Source organism: Leucoraja erinacea, chromosome 16 (assembly GCF_028641065.1).
Source record: "Leucoraja erinacea ecotype New England chromosome 16, Leri_hhj_1, whole genome shotgun sequence".
NCBI classification, from domain to species: domain Eukaryota; kingdom Metazoa; phylum Chordata; class Chondrichthyes; order Rajiformes; family Rajidae; genus Leucoraja; species Leucoraja erinaceus.
In genome coordinates, this window is record NC_073392.1 from 35045714 (window position 1) to 35063316 (window position 17603).

Below are 17603 nucleotides of genomic sequence, written 5' to 3' on the forward strand. Positions count from 1 at the left end.
ACTGTAGCTTGTCCGCAGCATGCTTTGTATAATCAGTATATTTGGAGTGCGCCTATGGGCCATGCATCCTTTGTAAGTAAGTAAGTAAGTTTATTGGCCAAGTATTCACATACAAGGAATTTGCCTTGGTGCTCCTCCCACAAGTAACAACATGACATACAGTGACAGTTATGAATGACTCAGAAAACACTAAACATTAATAATAATAAGACATTAATGATAAAACACCATTGATCAAGCATGTGAACCAACAAAATACCAGATCAAAGGGAGGCTACAGATTTTTGGCTGTTGAGTAGCGCAACTACTCGTGGATAAAATCTGTTTTTATGTCTGGCTGTGGCAGTTTTGATAGTCCGGAATCGTCTTCCAGAGGGAAGTGATTCAAAGAGTTTGTGGCCAGGGTGAGAGGGGTTAGACCAGTGGTTCCCAACGTGGGGCGTACGCCCCACAGGGGGGCAATTTGATTTTTAAGGGGGGCAATTGAGCGCGACTGAGGAGGTCTGGGTCCAAATTTTCGATTTTTATTTTTTTGGATTTTCCATCAGGTAAACATATGTAGTTTATGTTTCAGATGTTATTTTGAGTAAATAATTTTTTTGGGGTAAAAAAGGTCTTTATTGTGTAGTTATTACATAATCACCGCACCATCGCTCTTCATGCACGTCGCACGAAGCGCGCGAGGTCATGGGAGAACCTTATTTATTGAATTGGATTTAGAAATGCGATTCAAAGAGCTTTTGCTAAGTTACCCTTATAATATCTATTTCCTCCGTTTTCTCTCAAGGGAAAGCAAGGGAGAAACTCAGCGGGTGAGGCATCAGGATTGTAGAGGTGATTAGGTGGGGCATGGCCAAAAAAAGGTTGGGAACCACTGGGTTAGAGATTATCTTGCTCACTCGCTTCTTGGCCCTTGCAGTGTACAGTTCATCAATGGAGGGAAGGTTGCAGCCAATAATCTTCTATGCTGATCGGACAATTTGCTGCAGCCTCCAGGTGTCGTGCTTGGTGGCTGAGACAAACCAGACCATGATGGAGAAGGTGAGAACAGACTCTACGATGGCCGTGTAGAATTGGACCATCATTGCCTGTGGCAGATTGTGCTTCCTCAGCTACCGCAGGAAGTACATCCTCTGTTTTGCCTTTTTGACTGTGGAGTCGATGGTAGCCCCCCACTTAAGGTCCTTGGAGATTATTGTTCCCAGGAACTTAAAATACTCCACAGATGTAACTGTGGTGTTGTTGATGGTGAGGGGAGAGGGAGCTCTCCTAAAGTCTACAATCAATTCTACTGTCTTAAGAGCATTGAGCTCTAGGTTGTTGCTACGGCACCAGGACGCCAGCTGTGACACTTCCTGTCGGTAGCTTTGCAGCTGTAAGATCACTTGAATTAAATAAGCTTCTGCTTGACTTGACAGCCGACCTGTTTGAGCGAGTCTTTGCTCCACGCATTAGTAATAACGTCAGATACAGTATCATTCGTAATTGTGTTTGATATTGATCACTGACTGGCTGACAGTCCCAGGCCAAGTGGCTTTATCGGGTGAGTTCTTTGCAGATTGGTTAGATAAAAAGGATTTAATCTTTGTGTTATTCCATGACTAGGTGAAGTACCCTACAACCAGTTCAATGTAAGTAAGCCCTAACATCTTTGCCTTCTTATTTCAGAGGCGCATTCTCTGAAGTGATGCTGGCGGAGGAGAAGAGGACCCAGAGGCTGGTTGCCATAAAGTGTATCCCCAAGAAGGCTTTGGAGGGTAAAGAGAACAGCATCGAAAATGAAATCGCTGTCCTTAGGAAGTAAGTAGTAGGGTTTACATAGAAAACGACAAATAAAGGTTGGTGGGGTATAGAGGTCATAAGATCAAAAGTGATAGAAGCAGAATTAGGCTACTCAGCCTGTCAAGTGTACTCCACCATGGCTGATCTATCTCTCCCTCCTAACCCCATTCTCCTGCCTTCTCCCCATAACCTCTGACACCCGAACTATGGGAATTGCAGAAGTGAATGGTTTCTAATTACAACCCAGTTAAAATAAAGATATTCTTTTTGTTAGTAATAACTTGCACCCAAGTGTGAAAATTCTTAGCAAATTATTTATTTAGGCAGGTTGCACTGTGTAGATCAATCTGTTTCATTCCACTGAGTGGGTGAAAGTTGATGTTTTTACCACAGGGGCCTTAAAGTAATCAATATTTGAATTTTCCATTTACATCAATGCTGTTGCAGGGTTTTTCAGACAGTTTGTTAATTTGCTCTTCATTGCAAAAAAACATTACAAATCCTTTCTAATTAATCATCCTACCATAAGTAGAGAGTAGTCCTGAACTACTATCTACCTCATTAGTGACCCTTGGGTTTTCCTTGGTAGACAAGAATGCTGGAGAAACTCAGCGGGTGAGGCAGCATCTATGGAGAGAAGGAAATAGGCGACCTTTCGGGTCAAGACCCTTCTTCAGAAGAACTAGCTTTTGTCTACCTTCGATTTTCCAGCATTTGCAGTTCCTTCTTTGATTGGTCTTTACTGGTTTTACCTTTCCTTATGATGTATCTGTGCACTGTAAATGACTCAATTGTATTCATCTATTGTCTTTCCGCTGACTGGTTAGCACAAAAGCTTTTCACTGTACCTCGGTACACATGACAATCAACTAAAGGACAAAGGACATTTATTGTCACATACACCAATTGGTGTAGTGAAATTTGAGTTGTCATTGCAGCACACCAATAAAATAAACACAACATTATAGAATTTAACATTAAACATAAAAAAACATCCCCCCACAGCGGGATCAACGTTTCCCACTGTGAGGGAAGGCACCAAAGTTCAGTCCACTTCCTCCATGTTCACCCGTGGTCGGGTCCTATTTGAGGACTCCGCAGTCGCCGCTACGGCGGCCCGATGTTTCAGGCCCTCTCGCCGGATGATGGAACTCTCAGCGGCTTAGAGTTTCGAAACGGCCGCTTGCTACCGGAGACCTCGGCTCCCGAAGCCCTCAGGCCGTGCTGGTCGGAGCTCCAACACTGGCGATCTCGGCGAAAGATCCCAGGCTCCGTGGTGTTTAAAGTTAGCTCCGCCGCGCTGGAAGCTCCGCAGACTGCAACGCCACGATGTTGAAGTCGGCAGTCCCAGCACTTCGGAGCTCCAACACGGCGACCCGGGTAAGGCATCGCCCGCTCCGCGATGGTACATCAGTGAAGCTGCAGCTCGAAGCTCTGGCCAGTCTCTGGCAGGAAAGGCCGCACCTATCCAGGTGGTAGGTCGCGAGGAGGGGACGAAGATGCAGCTCGGAGGAAGGACGCATCCTCACCCAGGTAGGGACTGGAGAAAACAGTTCCCCCCCTCACCCCATCCTCCACATAAAAAGACTAAAAGGCCTCCAGAACAAAACTTTTTAACAAACTAAAAATTAAAAAAAGGTGAAGAATGAACAGCTGCAGGCGAGGCTGCCACACTCTATGGCGCCACCACTAAACGGAACTGAAGTGTGAGAGATACTAGAAATCAAAAAAATGTAAAGAGAAAACACTAGAAATACTCAGCAGATTTGGCAGCATTTGTGAGGGGAATAAATGGAGTTAATATTTTCAGTTTTCTGACCTTTCAACTGAACTGGACAATTTGAGCGATGCATGGATTTGGATTACTTTTGAAATGGAGTCACTGTTGTAATACAGGAAACCGAACAGCCAAATGTAGAAACATGGAACTGCAGATGCTGGTTTAGAAAAGAAAAGCCAGAGTGCTGGAGCAGTGGCTCAAGCAGCATCTCAGGAAAACGTGGATAAGCAACGTTTTAGGTTGGGACCCTTCACTGTTTCCCTTTGGGACAGTTTGTGAGCAGTAAGATTCCATCACCACCAATGTTCTAATGACCAGAAATCTGATTTCAACAAAGGGGAGAACTCCCTTGGTTTTCTTCAAAATAGTGCAGTGACATTTCACATCCATCCAGAGAATGTCTTTGTCCTTAGTTTAACACCTCATCTAAAAGACGACACTTCCAACACTCCAATAGTCACTGCATTACAGTCAGCTGAAGTCAAGTCCAAAAAGGATCACCCTAACATAATGAGACCTGCCTTCCACACCAAAGCACCCCACCAAAGCTGTTATATTTGAACTTCACATTAGTTCTTAATGTAGATGAAGCGCCAAGGCCTCTTTTATTGCACATCCACCCTGCAGAGATGACGCTAAGTTTTTCCTGTGTTGAGTGTTATCCCACAGGGATGGATTAGTCCAGGATTTTGGCCTGAATCCTGAGCAGAAAAATAAGTTGTTCCTTCTTACTGACATTTGCATTTCACCTGAAAATGTGAGACACACACTCCAACAACATATTTGTTGCGCTGATAAAGATTACCCACCATATTCAACTGTGCTGTGTGGTGGGGCAATGAATGATGCAGGGTAATAGTGCAGGATTTGCCCGAGTGAGTGAATTGTGAGTGAGTATGCTGTCTTTGGGCAGAGATGGATAAAGCAAGGTAGGATTCTAAAATAGGAAGGAAGCTAGGTTGTGAGGAATTAAGCTTTTGATGATTTCAGCGATGCCATGAGAAGAATTCATGATTTTGAACAACAAAATACATTGCAGAGTTGCTAGTTGGCGGTTGGCAATGACTGAGCGATGTTTGTCTTGGAAAACGCGTATCGTTTTGCAAACTGAAAAGTTAACAGCAGTGTTTTGTTTGGAATAAAATACCGTTCAACGTTAATGGTCAACATGTTACTTCGGAAATGTGTTTGGTGCAAATTTCTTGTGGAATTCCACTCTGTCCAGAGGAGATATAGAGATGCAAAGCAAGGACTTATTTTTACAAAGGTACACAAAAATGCTGGAGAAACTCAGCGGGTGCAGCTGCTGCACCCGCTGCACCCGCTGAGTTTCTCCAGCATTTTTGTGTACCTTCGATTTTCCAGCATCCGCAGTTCCTTTTTAAAGACTTATTTTTACAGACTGGGCTGATTGGGGATGGTTTTTTGCTGGCTTCATCGTGAGTATTTGACCTGCTCCACCGGTGTCGTTGTGCACTAATCACCTCAATGTTGTCGTACCAGGAGGAGGCAGGAAATGGCCAGATAACTGATCAATGAGCTTCATGGATTTGCCTTTGCAGTTCAGATCAGCAATTATCAACAGTGTTATTTCCTCACTGCTCTTTGACCTGTTGAACAATGATACATGGGTGGAGGTGAGAAAAAAAGGCCAACAACCCATAAGAGACAAACTGTTTGTGATGACATTGTAAATGACAGCTTTAATTTTTATTTCAACAGGTTTGATTCTAAGTACTACTTCCTGAATCCAATATCAATGATTTGCTATATTGCATGATCAACGACCAGTAATTGATAAAGAAAAAATGTCCCTAACCTTTTCTAATGGTTCCCCTGTAAATATGTGCCCAGATTGTTTTTATATTTTTCTAGATGTAGTTTTATCTAGTAAATGTCTTGCACCAAACACTACTTGTGTTCATCAATTTATGCTTAAATCCTCTGAACATTAATTCACATTTTGTTTTGTAAAGTACATACTATTAACAATCTTTGTAGTTGGGTTTCCTAATCTCTAATCACTTCTATTCTGTGGAATAATTGTTCTTTATTTCAAGGCAAACAATTTTATGTTACTCTTCAATGTTCCGTATCTGCACAGGAGCATGGAAATTGCAACATTTGTCACTCAGTCCAAATAATTCATTTTACTGTTTATCCACCATGTGGGCAAGAATCCAAATTCCATGTGCATACCATTTCCCTGAGCCCAATTATTTTCCCAAGTCTCTAACCTCGACCTAAATGTTGATGTCATTTATTTAAACCAACTCCAGAAGTGCATTCCATGATCAAGTCAGCCTTCTCTTCAGAAATTAAATCTCTTTCTTTCAGTTCTAATTCCCTTTCAATTCTCTGTCATGGATTTTATATTAACTGGCAGTTCTTTTCATCTTCAAGCCTGCTATATCTTTAATTTGGAATTATCAACAAGCTCTCCTGCCTGCAAATAAATAATTCCTGAAATAACTAAACTGGACATTGTTCATTTTTACTCTGCAAGCCAGAAGTCAGGGATATAAATTAATAAGTTTTACAGTAGCTGCAATGACTCCTTCATGACTAGTATTTATCCAAAGTATTATGGCATTCACAGAGGAGAAATGAAACTATCTTTTTTATTGATGGAGGAAACTAGGTTGGAGGAAACTAGGTAGCACAATCAAAACAAAGCAAAACAAACTCTTAGCCTGTGACTTCCTTTGTTATGCATCTCCATAAATAATTGGGAGAAAAATAATTCCTGTTTATGTGCTATATCTATATTTAGGACCAGCCAGTCCTCCCTTCCTTGTTTGAATAGACTGTATTGATCTTTCAGGATTTCCTTATTTACTGTAAGTTCATCCCTTCTCTGCTGTTTTCATGTTCTTTCTCAGAATTATTCGCAGAGAGGTGAATAAAAAATCCATATACCTTTTGGTCACTCCGTAAATTACACATAAATAGTCTCCGCCACATTTCAAATCACAAAGTTTGCTTGCCACACTGGCATTTTTAAAACTTTGCAATATGATCTCTCAGTGTGCCACGGGGCAAATTGATGGTTTGACGTCATGTTTATTTGGCAATGAGGAGAACAATACTGTGATGGCCGTCAGCCTGGTTTGGTGATTGAGTTACAGCATCCTTTCAGATCAGTGTGATGGAAGAATTTTTATTGAAATATAAACACTCTGTGCTGATTAGAGTGGTTGCATGCCAGTTACCAAGCAATGTTGTATTTTGATGTTTCCATTACAACAATATCTGCATGCTCTGTAGCAAGGAAGGCTAGACCAAGTTTATTTATAGTGTGAAATTTATCCCTTGTATCCCTCCCCTCCTCCTCCAGTTTCAAGTTCATTGGTGGTGGTGTCTCTCCGGTACCCTGTAAGCTGCCCAAGTCCTCGCTCTTGAAGGGCGAACTTGGACAATGGGGAAAATGAGATCATGAAGATTGTTCAGGAAGAGCATGACCTTGCATTCATTTCATGCCCAAGCACTTGCATGGGAATCAGGAATAAGGAAGCTGAAGACAATAAATATGTTCACTGTGAATGTAAATAGGATCACATAACTCAGCACAGATCATAATTGGCATTCTGTGAACTTAAACAGTTGGGCACATCAACGTCAGTGCATCTATCAGCTGAGGCACATATTGGGATAGATGCTTTCAGAGTTGATGACTTGTCACAAAAGCTGCTCTCTCTGCAAATCTCTGGAGTATTTCCAATGCCTTCTACAGCAATTCTTGCAAAGAATTTCTCAGTGATTCACTAGTCCCTCCTCTGCTGGCTGTGTGTGGCAAAAATAATCCCTCCCAAATCCAGACTGCCCACAGTATGATATGTGAGACATCTGATCTGCCTGATGTCCGTCCTTTGCATTGCTATAAGGGGAAATAGAGCACATTGGCAGATAAATGTTGCTGCATCCATATTTGTAGTAGGCCATGGCATAACATTTAAATAGCCTCCAAAGTAACGGAATGTATTGGGCATTGCACATTGATGTGGGGAATATATACTGCCTTGCCCTTTATTGAAGATGATCTCAAGAGCTCCTTGGACAGAGGCCAGGGGAACAGAGGATCGGAAAATAAAACCATTATGAAATCGAATGACTGAACTATAGGGATAAATAAACTTGCTGCTGCAGTTCAGTTGTATTTTGATAAGCTACAACGTAATGTATATCTTAAAAGATAAAAGAACCACAGATGCTAGCACCTTGCCTAAAACACAAAGCTCTTGAGTAACACAGCAGATCAGGTGGAAATGGATAGGTGAAGTTTCAGATTGATTGTAGTAGAGGGGAAACAGGTTGGGGCGGGAGAAAGTTTAGCAAGTGATAGGTGGATACAGGTGAGGGGGCTTTAATTGGCAGAAGGGTGGACAAAGTCTAGAGATGAAGAAGGGTCTTGACCCAAAACGTCACCCGTTCCTTCTCTCCAGAGATGCTGCCTGTCCTGCTGGGTTACTTCAGCATTTTGTGTCTATCTTTGGTATTTCTTTAATCTGTTTGTTGTGGAGAGGAGAACGTTCTAACATCCATCCATTGGTAAATGTAAGGACAATTACAGCATCAAGTGAAGTTGAGTCTATTGTCATACGCAAAAAGTGATTGGAGGAAAGTAGTTGTTCCTAAACCAGGTCAAGTGAGAATTCAGGTTCCTGCACCTCCTGCTCTACAGTAGTAGCAAGGAGGGCATGAGCTAGATGGTGGGGATCTGGTGAGAGAGGGCACCTTCTTGAGGCAGCACCGCATGTTGATGCTTTTGATAGAGAGGAGGGGTGTACCCGAGATGTATCAGGCTGAGTCCACCACTCTCTGCAACCTCTTGTGTTCGTTTCATTAGAATCGCTGTACCAGACAATAATGCAACCAAGGATCCTAACCCAAAACGTCACCTAACTGTGCTCTTCAGAGCCACTGCTTGACTGGCTGAGATACTCCAGTACTTTATGTCTTTTTTAATAAACCAGCATCTACAAGATACTGCTACACTGCGAGTCTGAAGAAGGGTCACAACCCGAATCGTCACCTATCCATGTTCTCCAGAGATGTTGCCTGATGATGTAACGTAAGATGTTAACTCCCAGGAATGTGAAGCTGTTAGCTCTGCACTGTAGCCACACCAATGAAAACTGGCACTGGCTCGCAATTTCCCCTTTCAAATCAGCGATTGGACCTTTGGTTTTGTTGACATTGAATGAGAGGCTGTTGTTGCTGCATCATTCAACCAGGTGTTCTATCTCTCCCCTGTACACACTGACTCATCACCAGCCGTGTTTTGGCCAACAACCGTGGTGATCTTACCAATGGCGTTGGAGCTGTACTTAACCAAATGGTGCTGGATGTAAAGAAAGTAGAGCAGGGGACTCAGCATGCAGTCTTGTGATGCACCTGTGTTGATGGTCTTTGGGAAGGAGATGTTGTTACCTATGTGCATTGATTGGTATCTGGTGGTGGAGATGCCAAGAAGCAAGTTACAATGGGAGGTATAGAGGCCCAGATCCTGGAGCTTGGTAATGAGTTTGGGGGAGTTGATTGTGTCACACGCCAACCTGTAGTTGACACAGCAACCTGATGTATGTATTCCAATTATCCAGATGGTCCAGAGCAGGGTGGAGAATAAGTGAGACAGCATCTCCTGTTGTGGCGATCGGCAAATTGAAGTGATTCCAAGACATTTTCATTGTAAGGAGAAATAAAGCATTCGGCACAGTTGCATTGGTTCAGACACTCTGCTGGAATACATGAGTTAACAGGTCAAATTAATTGAAGAATTAATGCAGGTGAAAGCACATGAAGAGGAACATACACAATTATCTTGTCATCTAAATAAAAATAGAAAATGCTGTATATATTGAGTATGTCAAGCAGCAGTTTGTAGGTTCGTGCTCATTGCTTACAATTGGGAAAAGTTAAAAATGAATTGAGTTCAATGAGAGTCGGTAGTCAGAATCCTTTCACGTTGTAGTGGTATCGAAAGCAAGAGGACATAGCACTAAGGCAATAGGAAGGATTTTTAAAGGAATGTGAGGAGTACATTTTTACACAAATGGTTGATGTCTAGAACGTCCTGCCAGAGAGAATGATGAGATCAGATGCAATCACTACTAGAAGGATACAATCCTAATGCGGGCAGATGAGCTTATTGTAGATGAGCAGAAAGTTGGCATGGTCATGCTGGTCCAAAGAACCTGAGGCTGTGTTGTTCGACTTGTAACTAAGGTATTTTGGACTCTGGATGTTAAAAGGGAGGAGAACAACTTGAAAACTGTTAAATCACCTACATTTGCGTGGAAGACCACTATAAAAAAAGTGATGGGGTTGGAAAGTGGCCTAGAGTTCACATTATAGGAGTAGAATTAGGCCATTTGGCCTATCAAGTCCACTCCGCCATTCAATCATGGCTGTTCTCTGCCTCCTCATCCCATTTGCCAGCCTTCTCCCCATAGCCCTTGACACCCACTCTAATCACAAATTTGTCTATCTCTGCCTTATAAAATATCCACCGACTTGGCCTCCACAGCCTTCTGTGGCAATGAGTTCCACAAATTACCTACCGTCTGACTAAAGACGTTCCTCCTCACGTCCTTTCTAAAAGAGTGCCCTTTAATTCTGAGGCTCTGACCTCTGGTCCTAGACTCCCCCGCCAGTGTAAACATGCTTTCCACATCCACTCTATCTATGTCTTTCATTATTCTGTAAGTTTCAATGAGGTCCCCCATCAACCTTGTAAACTCCAGCGAGTACAGGCCCATTGTCGAGGAAGGAAAGTTCCCCACAGGATGCTGGGTGGGGATAGAAAGAGATGTCTGGCAATTGTTTCAGAACCACCAAACCAGAAACTTCTTTGCAGCCAATTTCTTGACATGTTTGCCAAAGCATTGGACACCTTTAGATGCGCATCAGGCTTCTGGCAGTTATAAAAAGTTGATCTGAATCTTGTAACCTAGAAACAGCCAGAGGACATAGAATAATAATGGGAACAGGTGCAGTCATATTTTAGCTTAAGGCTTTTGAATGGTCTTTGTTGACTGGCACCGTTTATCTAATTCTCTTTAACATGCCCAGCTTAAATAACTTGTCTACAGAATACAATCAGCTTTTTCTTTCTTTTGTAAGGCGTCAATCAGGTTTCCATTGTCTATGATTCTCCAGAATTTTGAGATCTGGTCTGTTGAGCCTAAAACCGGTTTTGACACAGTGGAAGATAGTCTGCTAAAATATAAACAGAAAATGCCAGAAATGCTCAGCAGGTCACGCCACGTCTATGGGAAGGGAAACGGAGATAATGTTTCAGATCAAAGTCTCTTCATCAGAATGGGAAGGGCACACAAGAAGCCCGTTCACTGTAGGGAATGGGTGGGGGGACAAGTGGGAGAATGAGGGTGGGGGGGAGGTATTGGTGCATGTCGCAGATAGGGTTGAACCTGAGGCGACCAGAGGGATAAGCTGCAAGCAAACTTCTCTATTCAATGAGTGAATGTGAGCAGTTGGAGAGCGAGAAGATAGACAAAAGAATGCAGACCCAAATGCAGAATGCAGAAATAAAATGCAAAATCCAGAGCAGGAAGGCATGCTCGGCTGGTGAGTCTGAGGATGAGTGGTACGTCAGTCTGAGCACGTGTTGTATGTCAGTGAACGTGAGTAATAAGTTAGTCTGGACACGTGTGGTTGGTCAGTTTGATCATGTGTGGGAGGTCTCTCTGATCATATCTTCTATTCCCAGTTGAGATATAAGGGGGAAAGTCCCAACAGACAAGCTAGGCCAATGTCGCAGATGTGTGACTCACACAGAAAGTAATCTAGTTTTTGTTGAAAGTAACCAGAATTTGATTAATGGTGGCCAGGAATCCCCTTCCCTCTCCCTGCTCCATTGCCCCACTCCTAGAACATTGAACGTTAGTCCGGTCAAGATTTGAGTGTGCCTGTCATATCCAAGAACCCAAGGTAGCTTTTCGGTATGTAATGTTTCCTGATTGTATAGTTGCACTAATTTTAGCTGCAACATAATGATGTTCCTCTAATCCTATGTTGCTCTATGACTCAGTACAGTTGTGCGCCCTCATATTTGCCTGAACAATACCAAAAGTTGAACATTGAGCTTTTAGTTTCTATAATAATAATAATAATAATAATAATAATAAATAAAGACATCACAAAAACACAAATTAAAAACAGAATTCAATGCCTTTCAAAACTCCCAAGGACAACTTACAGAGATTAGCAAGAATAATAAAACATATAATCAGAATAAAATAAATAATAAAGACATCACAAAAACACAAATTAAAAACAGAATTCAATCCAAAGACACAAAAAAATCAAAAACACAATGTGAAGAGAGAGCAGCGGCAGCTAAAGCGCACCAGCGTACACTCTCCCTTCCGACAGCCATCTTGGACACAGACTAACATGTTTACTTACAGACAAAAAATCATCCCCCCACAATGGTTACCACTGTGGGGGAAGGCACAATGTCCAATCCCCATCCCCAGTTCACCAAAGTCAGGCCTATTGAGGCCACCCCCTCCACTACGGAGGCCTGATGTTCCTGGCCGTTCTCACCGGGTGGAGTTGCCACCAGGGTGGAGATGTCGGGAGAGTCCTCTCAGCGGCTGGGCCACCTGGAACGGCCGCTATCTAGCTGGGGACCGTGGCTTCCGAAGCTGACAAGGCCGCGCCGGTTTGGAGCTCCCAGGCTCCCGATGTTAGAGTCGGCGCCGCCCGCTCCGCTCCGCAGACCCGCAGCCCGGAGGTGTTGAATACGGCGGTCACAGCTCACCGGAGCTCCAGCGCGTCGATCCAGCGCGGCGACCCAGGCAAGGCATCGCCCACTCCGCTCCACGATAGCGCTCCAGCGCTGTGCTGCCAACGAAGCTGAGGTGTTGGGCGGTCCCCGCCAGGAAACGGCGCTCCACGCCCGCTAGTAGGCCACGAGGACGGGTCGACGGGGCAGCCCGGAGAAAAAGCTGCCTCACCGACCAGGTAGGGACCTAGAAGTATAATTACCTCCTTCCCCCCACATTAAAAAGTCCATTCTCCAACAGACAAAGGACAGGACTTACAAAAAACTCCCAAAAAGTGAGCTAAAACGGACGGCTGCTGGTTAGCAGCCGCTCCCCAAGAGGGCTCCTCCCACTATTTGAGCCATCGTCTGCGATGGTGTCACTTTAATTTCACCTTTTGTGCTTCACTAGCACATCAGTCGCCGCCCCAGTTCCACTATGCTCTCTGCCAAATCTGGGGTTTTTTTTTGCACAGAGTCTCATGAATATTTTTCTTCCCTTTGAGATAAAACCTGCGGAGTTTTATAATTACTTTTTGGGGAAAAAATTCAATCCCATCCCATCCCATTCCCATTCAAACCATTGTGTCCTTGGTCCATTCCACTGTTCCAAAAGAACTCCAACTGATCTTCAAGAACAGCACTTTATTTTATCATTTCAATATAATTCAATATCAATTCGATATACAGCAGACTTCTGGATTCAACAATGAGCGTTTTCAAAGGATAATTCTGCTATTTTTTTTATTACCATTACTAGACTTTATCTGTTGACTCTTCACTTGTTCAACCACAGTCTCCTTATGCCTTTAGTCATTTAAATCCACTTTCTACTCTCTTACCGAACTGCCCTTCAGTTCGATCCTGCACCTTCTCTGCACCATTAACATTTTTTGCCCTTTCTCATGAAAGGTCATCGACCTGAAATGTTTGCTCTGTTTCCTTCTCTACAGGTTCTTCCTGACCTGCTGGGCATTGCCAACATTTTCCATTTTAATTCACCTTTCCAGTGTCCGCGGGATGCAGTGTCAGTGAATTGATTGGACCAGTGTCAATCTCCACAGAACACAGAGCGCTCTGAGCTCGTCATCAATTTTTATTATACTGTGCTTCATTTAAAAAAGGCTGCCATAAAGTTAATGTTGTAACTGCAGCGTTACTGATAACATCTGCACAGAATTTGAAGGAGATTTTGTTTAATGCAAAGGGATCTACCCTCGCAATTATGGAGGCGGGTTGCTAGGAACTGAATAAAAATGCCTCGGGGAGAGCTTGAGGGCGGTGAAGACAATTTGACACATTATGCATAAATGTGAAATGCTTGCATCATGGCATACGCACGCCTTCTTTAAATAACCCAGCACACGTTTGGGTCTCATCCAACTGAGCAGGAGATGGAATTAAAGGGGGCTCTTTAGTTTATGGAGCCTGTCCATCACTGAATGAAATGTTCTCACATTGTCTTGTATCATTTGAAGGGAACGATTGGGTTAATTGAGTCTACAGCATGTCAGTTTTCAGAGTAATCCCATCGATTCATTCCTCAACTATTGTCTCTCGTGAGCTTATCAACTGCCCCCAAGGCCCCGACTCGCCTGCCACTAAGCACCCACTTGCCCAACCAGTATATCTTTGGGATGAAGGGAGAGATGGAGAGGAGGGGGGTGGGTAATGATTCAATTATACATTATTGTCATATATACAGTGCCCTCCATAATGTTTGGGACAAAGACCCATCATTTAATTATTTGTCTCTGTTTTGAGATTTGTAATAGAAAAAAAATCACATGTGGTTAAAGTGCACATTGTCAGATGTTAATAAAGGGTATTTTTATACATTTTGGTTTCACCATGTAGAAATTACAGCAGTGTTTATACATAGTCCCCCCATTTCAGGGCACCGTAATGTTTGGGACACAACAATGTCATGTAAATGAAAGTAGTCATGTTTAGTATTTTGTTGCATATCCTTTGCATGCAATGACTGCTTCAAGTCTGGATTCATGGACATCACCAGTTGCTGGGTGTCCTCTCTGGTGATGCTCTGCCAGGCCTGTATTGCAGCCATCTTTAGCTTATGCTTGTTTTGGGGGCTAGTCCCCTTCAGTTTTCTCTTCAGCATATAAAATGCATGCTCAATTGGTATCAGATTGGGTGATTGACCACTCAAGAATTGACCATTTTTTAGCTTTGAAAAACTCCTTTGTTGCTTTGGCAGCATGTTTGGGATCATTGTCTTGCTGTAGAATGAACCACCGGCCAATGAGTTTTGAGGCATTTGTTTGAACTTGAGCAGATAGGATGTGTCGCTACATTTCAGAATTCACCATGCTACTACCATCAGCAGTTGTATCATCAATCAAGATAAGTGAACCAGTACCTTCAGCCACCATACATGCCCAGGCCATAACACCCCACCAACGTGTTTCACAGATGAGATGTATGCTTTGGATCTTGGGCAATTCCTTTTCTCCCACATACTTTGCTCTTGCCATCACTCTGATATAAGTTAATCTTCATCTCATCTGTCCACAAGACCTTTTTCCAGAACTGTGGTTGCTCTTTTCAGTACTTCTTGGCAACTGTAACCTGGCCATTCTATTTTTGCAGCTAACCAGTGGTTTGCATCTTGCAGTGTAGCCTCTGTATTTCTGTTCATGAAGTCTTCTGCGGATAGTGGTCATTGACAAATCCACACCTGACTCAAGTTCAAGTTCACATTTATTGCCACATGCAGTGGACTCTGACTTACCATGCAGCCATACAAATAAAACAAAAGAGCACAATACACAATAGAATATAACATAAACATCCACCACGGTGGAATCAACATTCTTCACTGTGGTGGAAGGCAATAACTTTGTAAGTCCTCCTCCTTTGATCATCTGCGGTCGGGGCCGTGAACCCTCCACAGTCGCCGCTACAGTTGGCCCGATGTACAGGCCCTCTTGTCAGGATGCTCAAAACTCCAACGTCGGGACGGACGGACACTCCGCAGCTTGGAGGTCCCGAATCAGCCGCATCCTACCGGAGACCGGGGCTTCACTATGTTATAAGCCGCAGGCCGGCGGTTGGAGCTCTCAAAGTCCACACTGCGCCCGCGGCTGTAAGCGCCGCGGCTTCAGTATGTTGTAGGCCGGCGGCCGGAGCACTTTTTCTGGCAACCACCGACAAGGGCTTGCCCGCTCCGCGATGGAAAGTCTATGCCGAGCTCGCATCTAGAAGCTCAGCTTCAGGATGCTGTAGTCCACGGGCCAGCGATTGGAGCACTTCTTCTGGCCACCCTCGGCAAGGGATCGCCCGGCTCCACGATGGAAAGTCCGCACTGTGCCCGCTGCTGAAGCTCTGGACCCGACTCCGGAAAAGGCCGCACCAATCCAAGCTGTTAGGCTGCAAGGGGGGAGCGAAATGCAACTAGGAGCAAAATCGCATTCCACTGAGGTTAGTGACTAAAAAACAGTTTCCCCCAATTCCTGCCCCCACTGCAGGCTGCAGGCTCGTGGTGCCACCCGTCCCAAAGTATTCTGTGCTGAGACTCCCGAAGAGTGTTTCTGATCTGTCGGACAGGTATTTGGGGATTTTAATTTATTATAGAGAGAATTCTTCTGTCATCAGTTGTGGTGGTCTTCCTTGGTCTGCCAGTCCCTTTGTGATTAGTAAGCTCACCAGTGTTCTCTTTTTTCTGAATGATGTTCCAAACAGTTGATTTGGGCCAGCCTAAGGTTTGGCTGATGGCTCTAACAGTTTCATTCTTCTTTCTCAGTCTCATAATGACTTATTTGATTTTCATTGGTACAACTTTGGTCCTCATGTTGATAAACAGCAATAAAAGTTTCCAAAGGTGATCGGAAAACTGGAGGAAAGACTAGGTGCTGAGAGCTCGCCTATACCTACATTAAGGAGGCATTTAAACACACCTGAGCAATTACAAACACCTGTGATGCCATGTCCCAAACATTATTGTGCTCTGAAATGGGGGAATTATGTATAAACACAGCTGTAATGTCTACATGGTAATAACATCTGACAATGTTCACTTTAACCACATGTGATTTTTTTTCTATTACAAATCTCAAATTGTGGAGTACAGAAGCACATAAATAAATGATGGGCCTTTGTCCCAAACATTATGGAGGGCATTGTACCAAGGTACAGTGAAATTCTTTAATTTTGCATACAAATACAAAAAGCACATAAAGATTAGCACCGATTCTGGCACTGACAAAAGTATTCATTAGAGTCATGTTGGTCTCTCTTCGTTCTCACCCCCCCTCCCCCCCCCCCCCCCCCCACCCCACCTCACCCAGTACCTCTTTGTTCCCGGCCCCACATCCCTAGCCTGATCATCTCTCCTCTCCGACCTGGGCCTCGTAATTGGAGAATCCAGGGAAAACCAACATGTAAACTAGATATAGAGATATAGTCACCATCCAAAGTCAGAACTGATCCCGGATACCTGGGGCACTGACGCAGCATTTCTGACTGCAGAACCAATTCCTTCTCACTCCCCTTCTCTCCTTATCTGACACCCTTCAGTCTCCTTGTCATCGCAGGCCTGGATCGCAGGATGTGGTGTCCAAGAGGGTACTATTAACAAAAAACATAATTCCCCGCTGCATTTGAGTGAAAAAACGTTCTGTCATTAAAATAGGAATTAACTGGACTATGTCCTCCACAGGTGTTTGGATATTTGGCACTGTAGAAAAAATAGTTAAATGACATTTATAATGATCAGCCAAAGAAGACAAAAAAAGTTTTAATTCTTGTGAGGGAAGACATTTATCCTTTTTGTTTCTTTTAACATTTGAAAGCTCGTTGGAAAATTAGATTGGAAAAAATGGATAGGGCATGTGTCAGTTCTGAAATGTGCAAACAATATAAAGCATTTAGAGCATAAAGTGCTGGAGAAACTCAGCAGGTCTGCCCGCATCTGCGGAGGGAATGGACAGATTACATTTCCGATCGGAGCCCTTCTTCAGACTCAGCGTCTCCATTTATGGAATCTATTAAAGATAAGTTGCTGGAATTTGTTTAAGCATCAATTTAGATTATTCAATTTGCTGACCAATTTGCTAAACATTCCAGTCAATTTATTTCTGTAAACTAGGTAAGGCGCCTGAATGGGGTTGAAGAGGTCTGAAGAAGGGTCTCGACCAGAAATGTCACCCATTCCTTCTATCCAGAGATATTGCCTGTCCCGCTGAGTTGACTCGGGCATTTTGTGTCTATCTTCAATGTAAACCAGCATCTGCA

The 17603-nt window shown here is 43.5% G+C and overlaps 1 protein-coding gene across 2 annotated transcripts in view; it reads left to right on the plus strand.

Moving 5' to 3' along the window:
• Positions 1-17603, plus strand: part of LOC129704799 (calcium/calmodulin-dependent protein kinase type 1-like) — a 192786-nt gene that overhangs the window by 123458 nt on the left and 51725 nt on the right. For both annotated transcript variants that reach the window (XM_055648155.1, XM_055648156.1), the window contains exon 3: positions 1669-1800. In XM_055648155.1, the coding sequence (XP_055504130.1) occupies positions 1669-1800 (132 nt within the window). The remainder of the gene's footprint in view (positions 1-1668; positions 1801-17603) is intronic.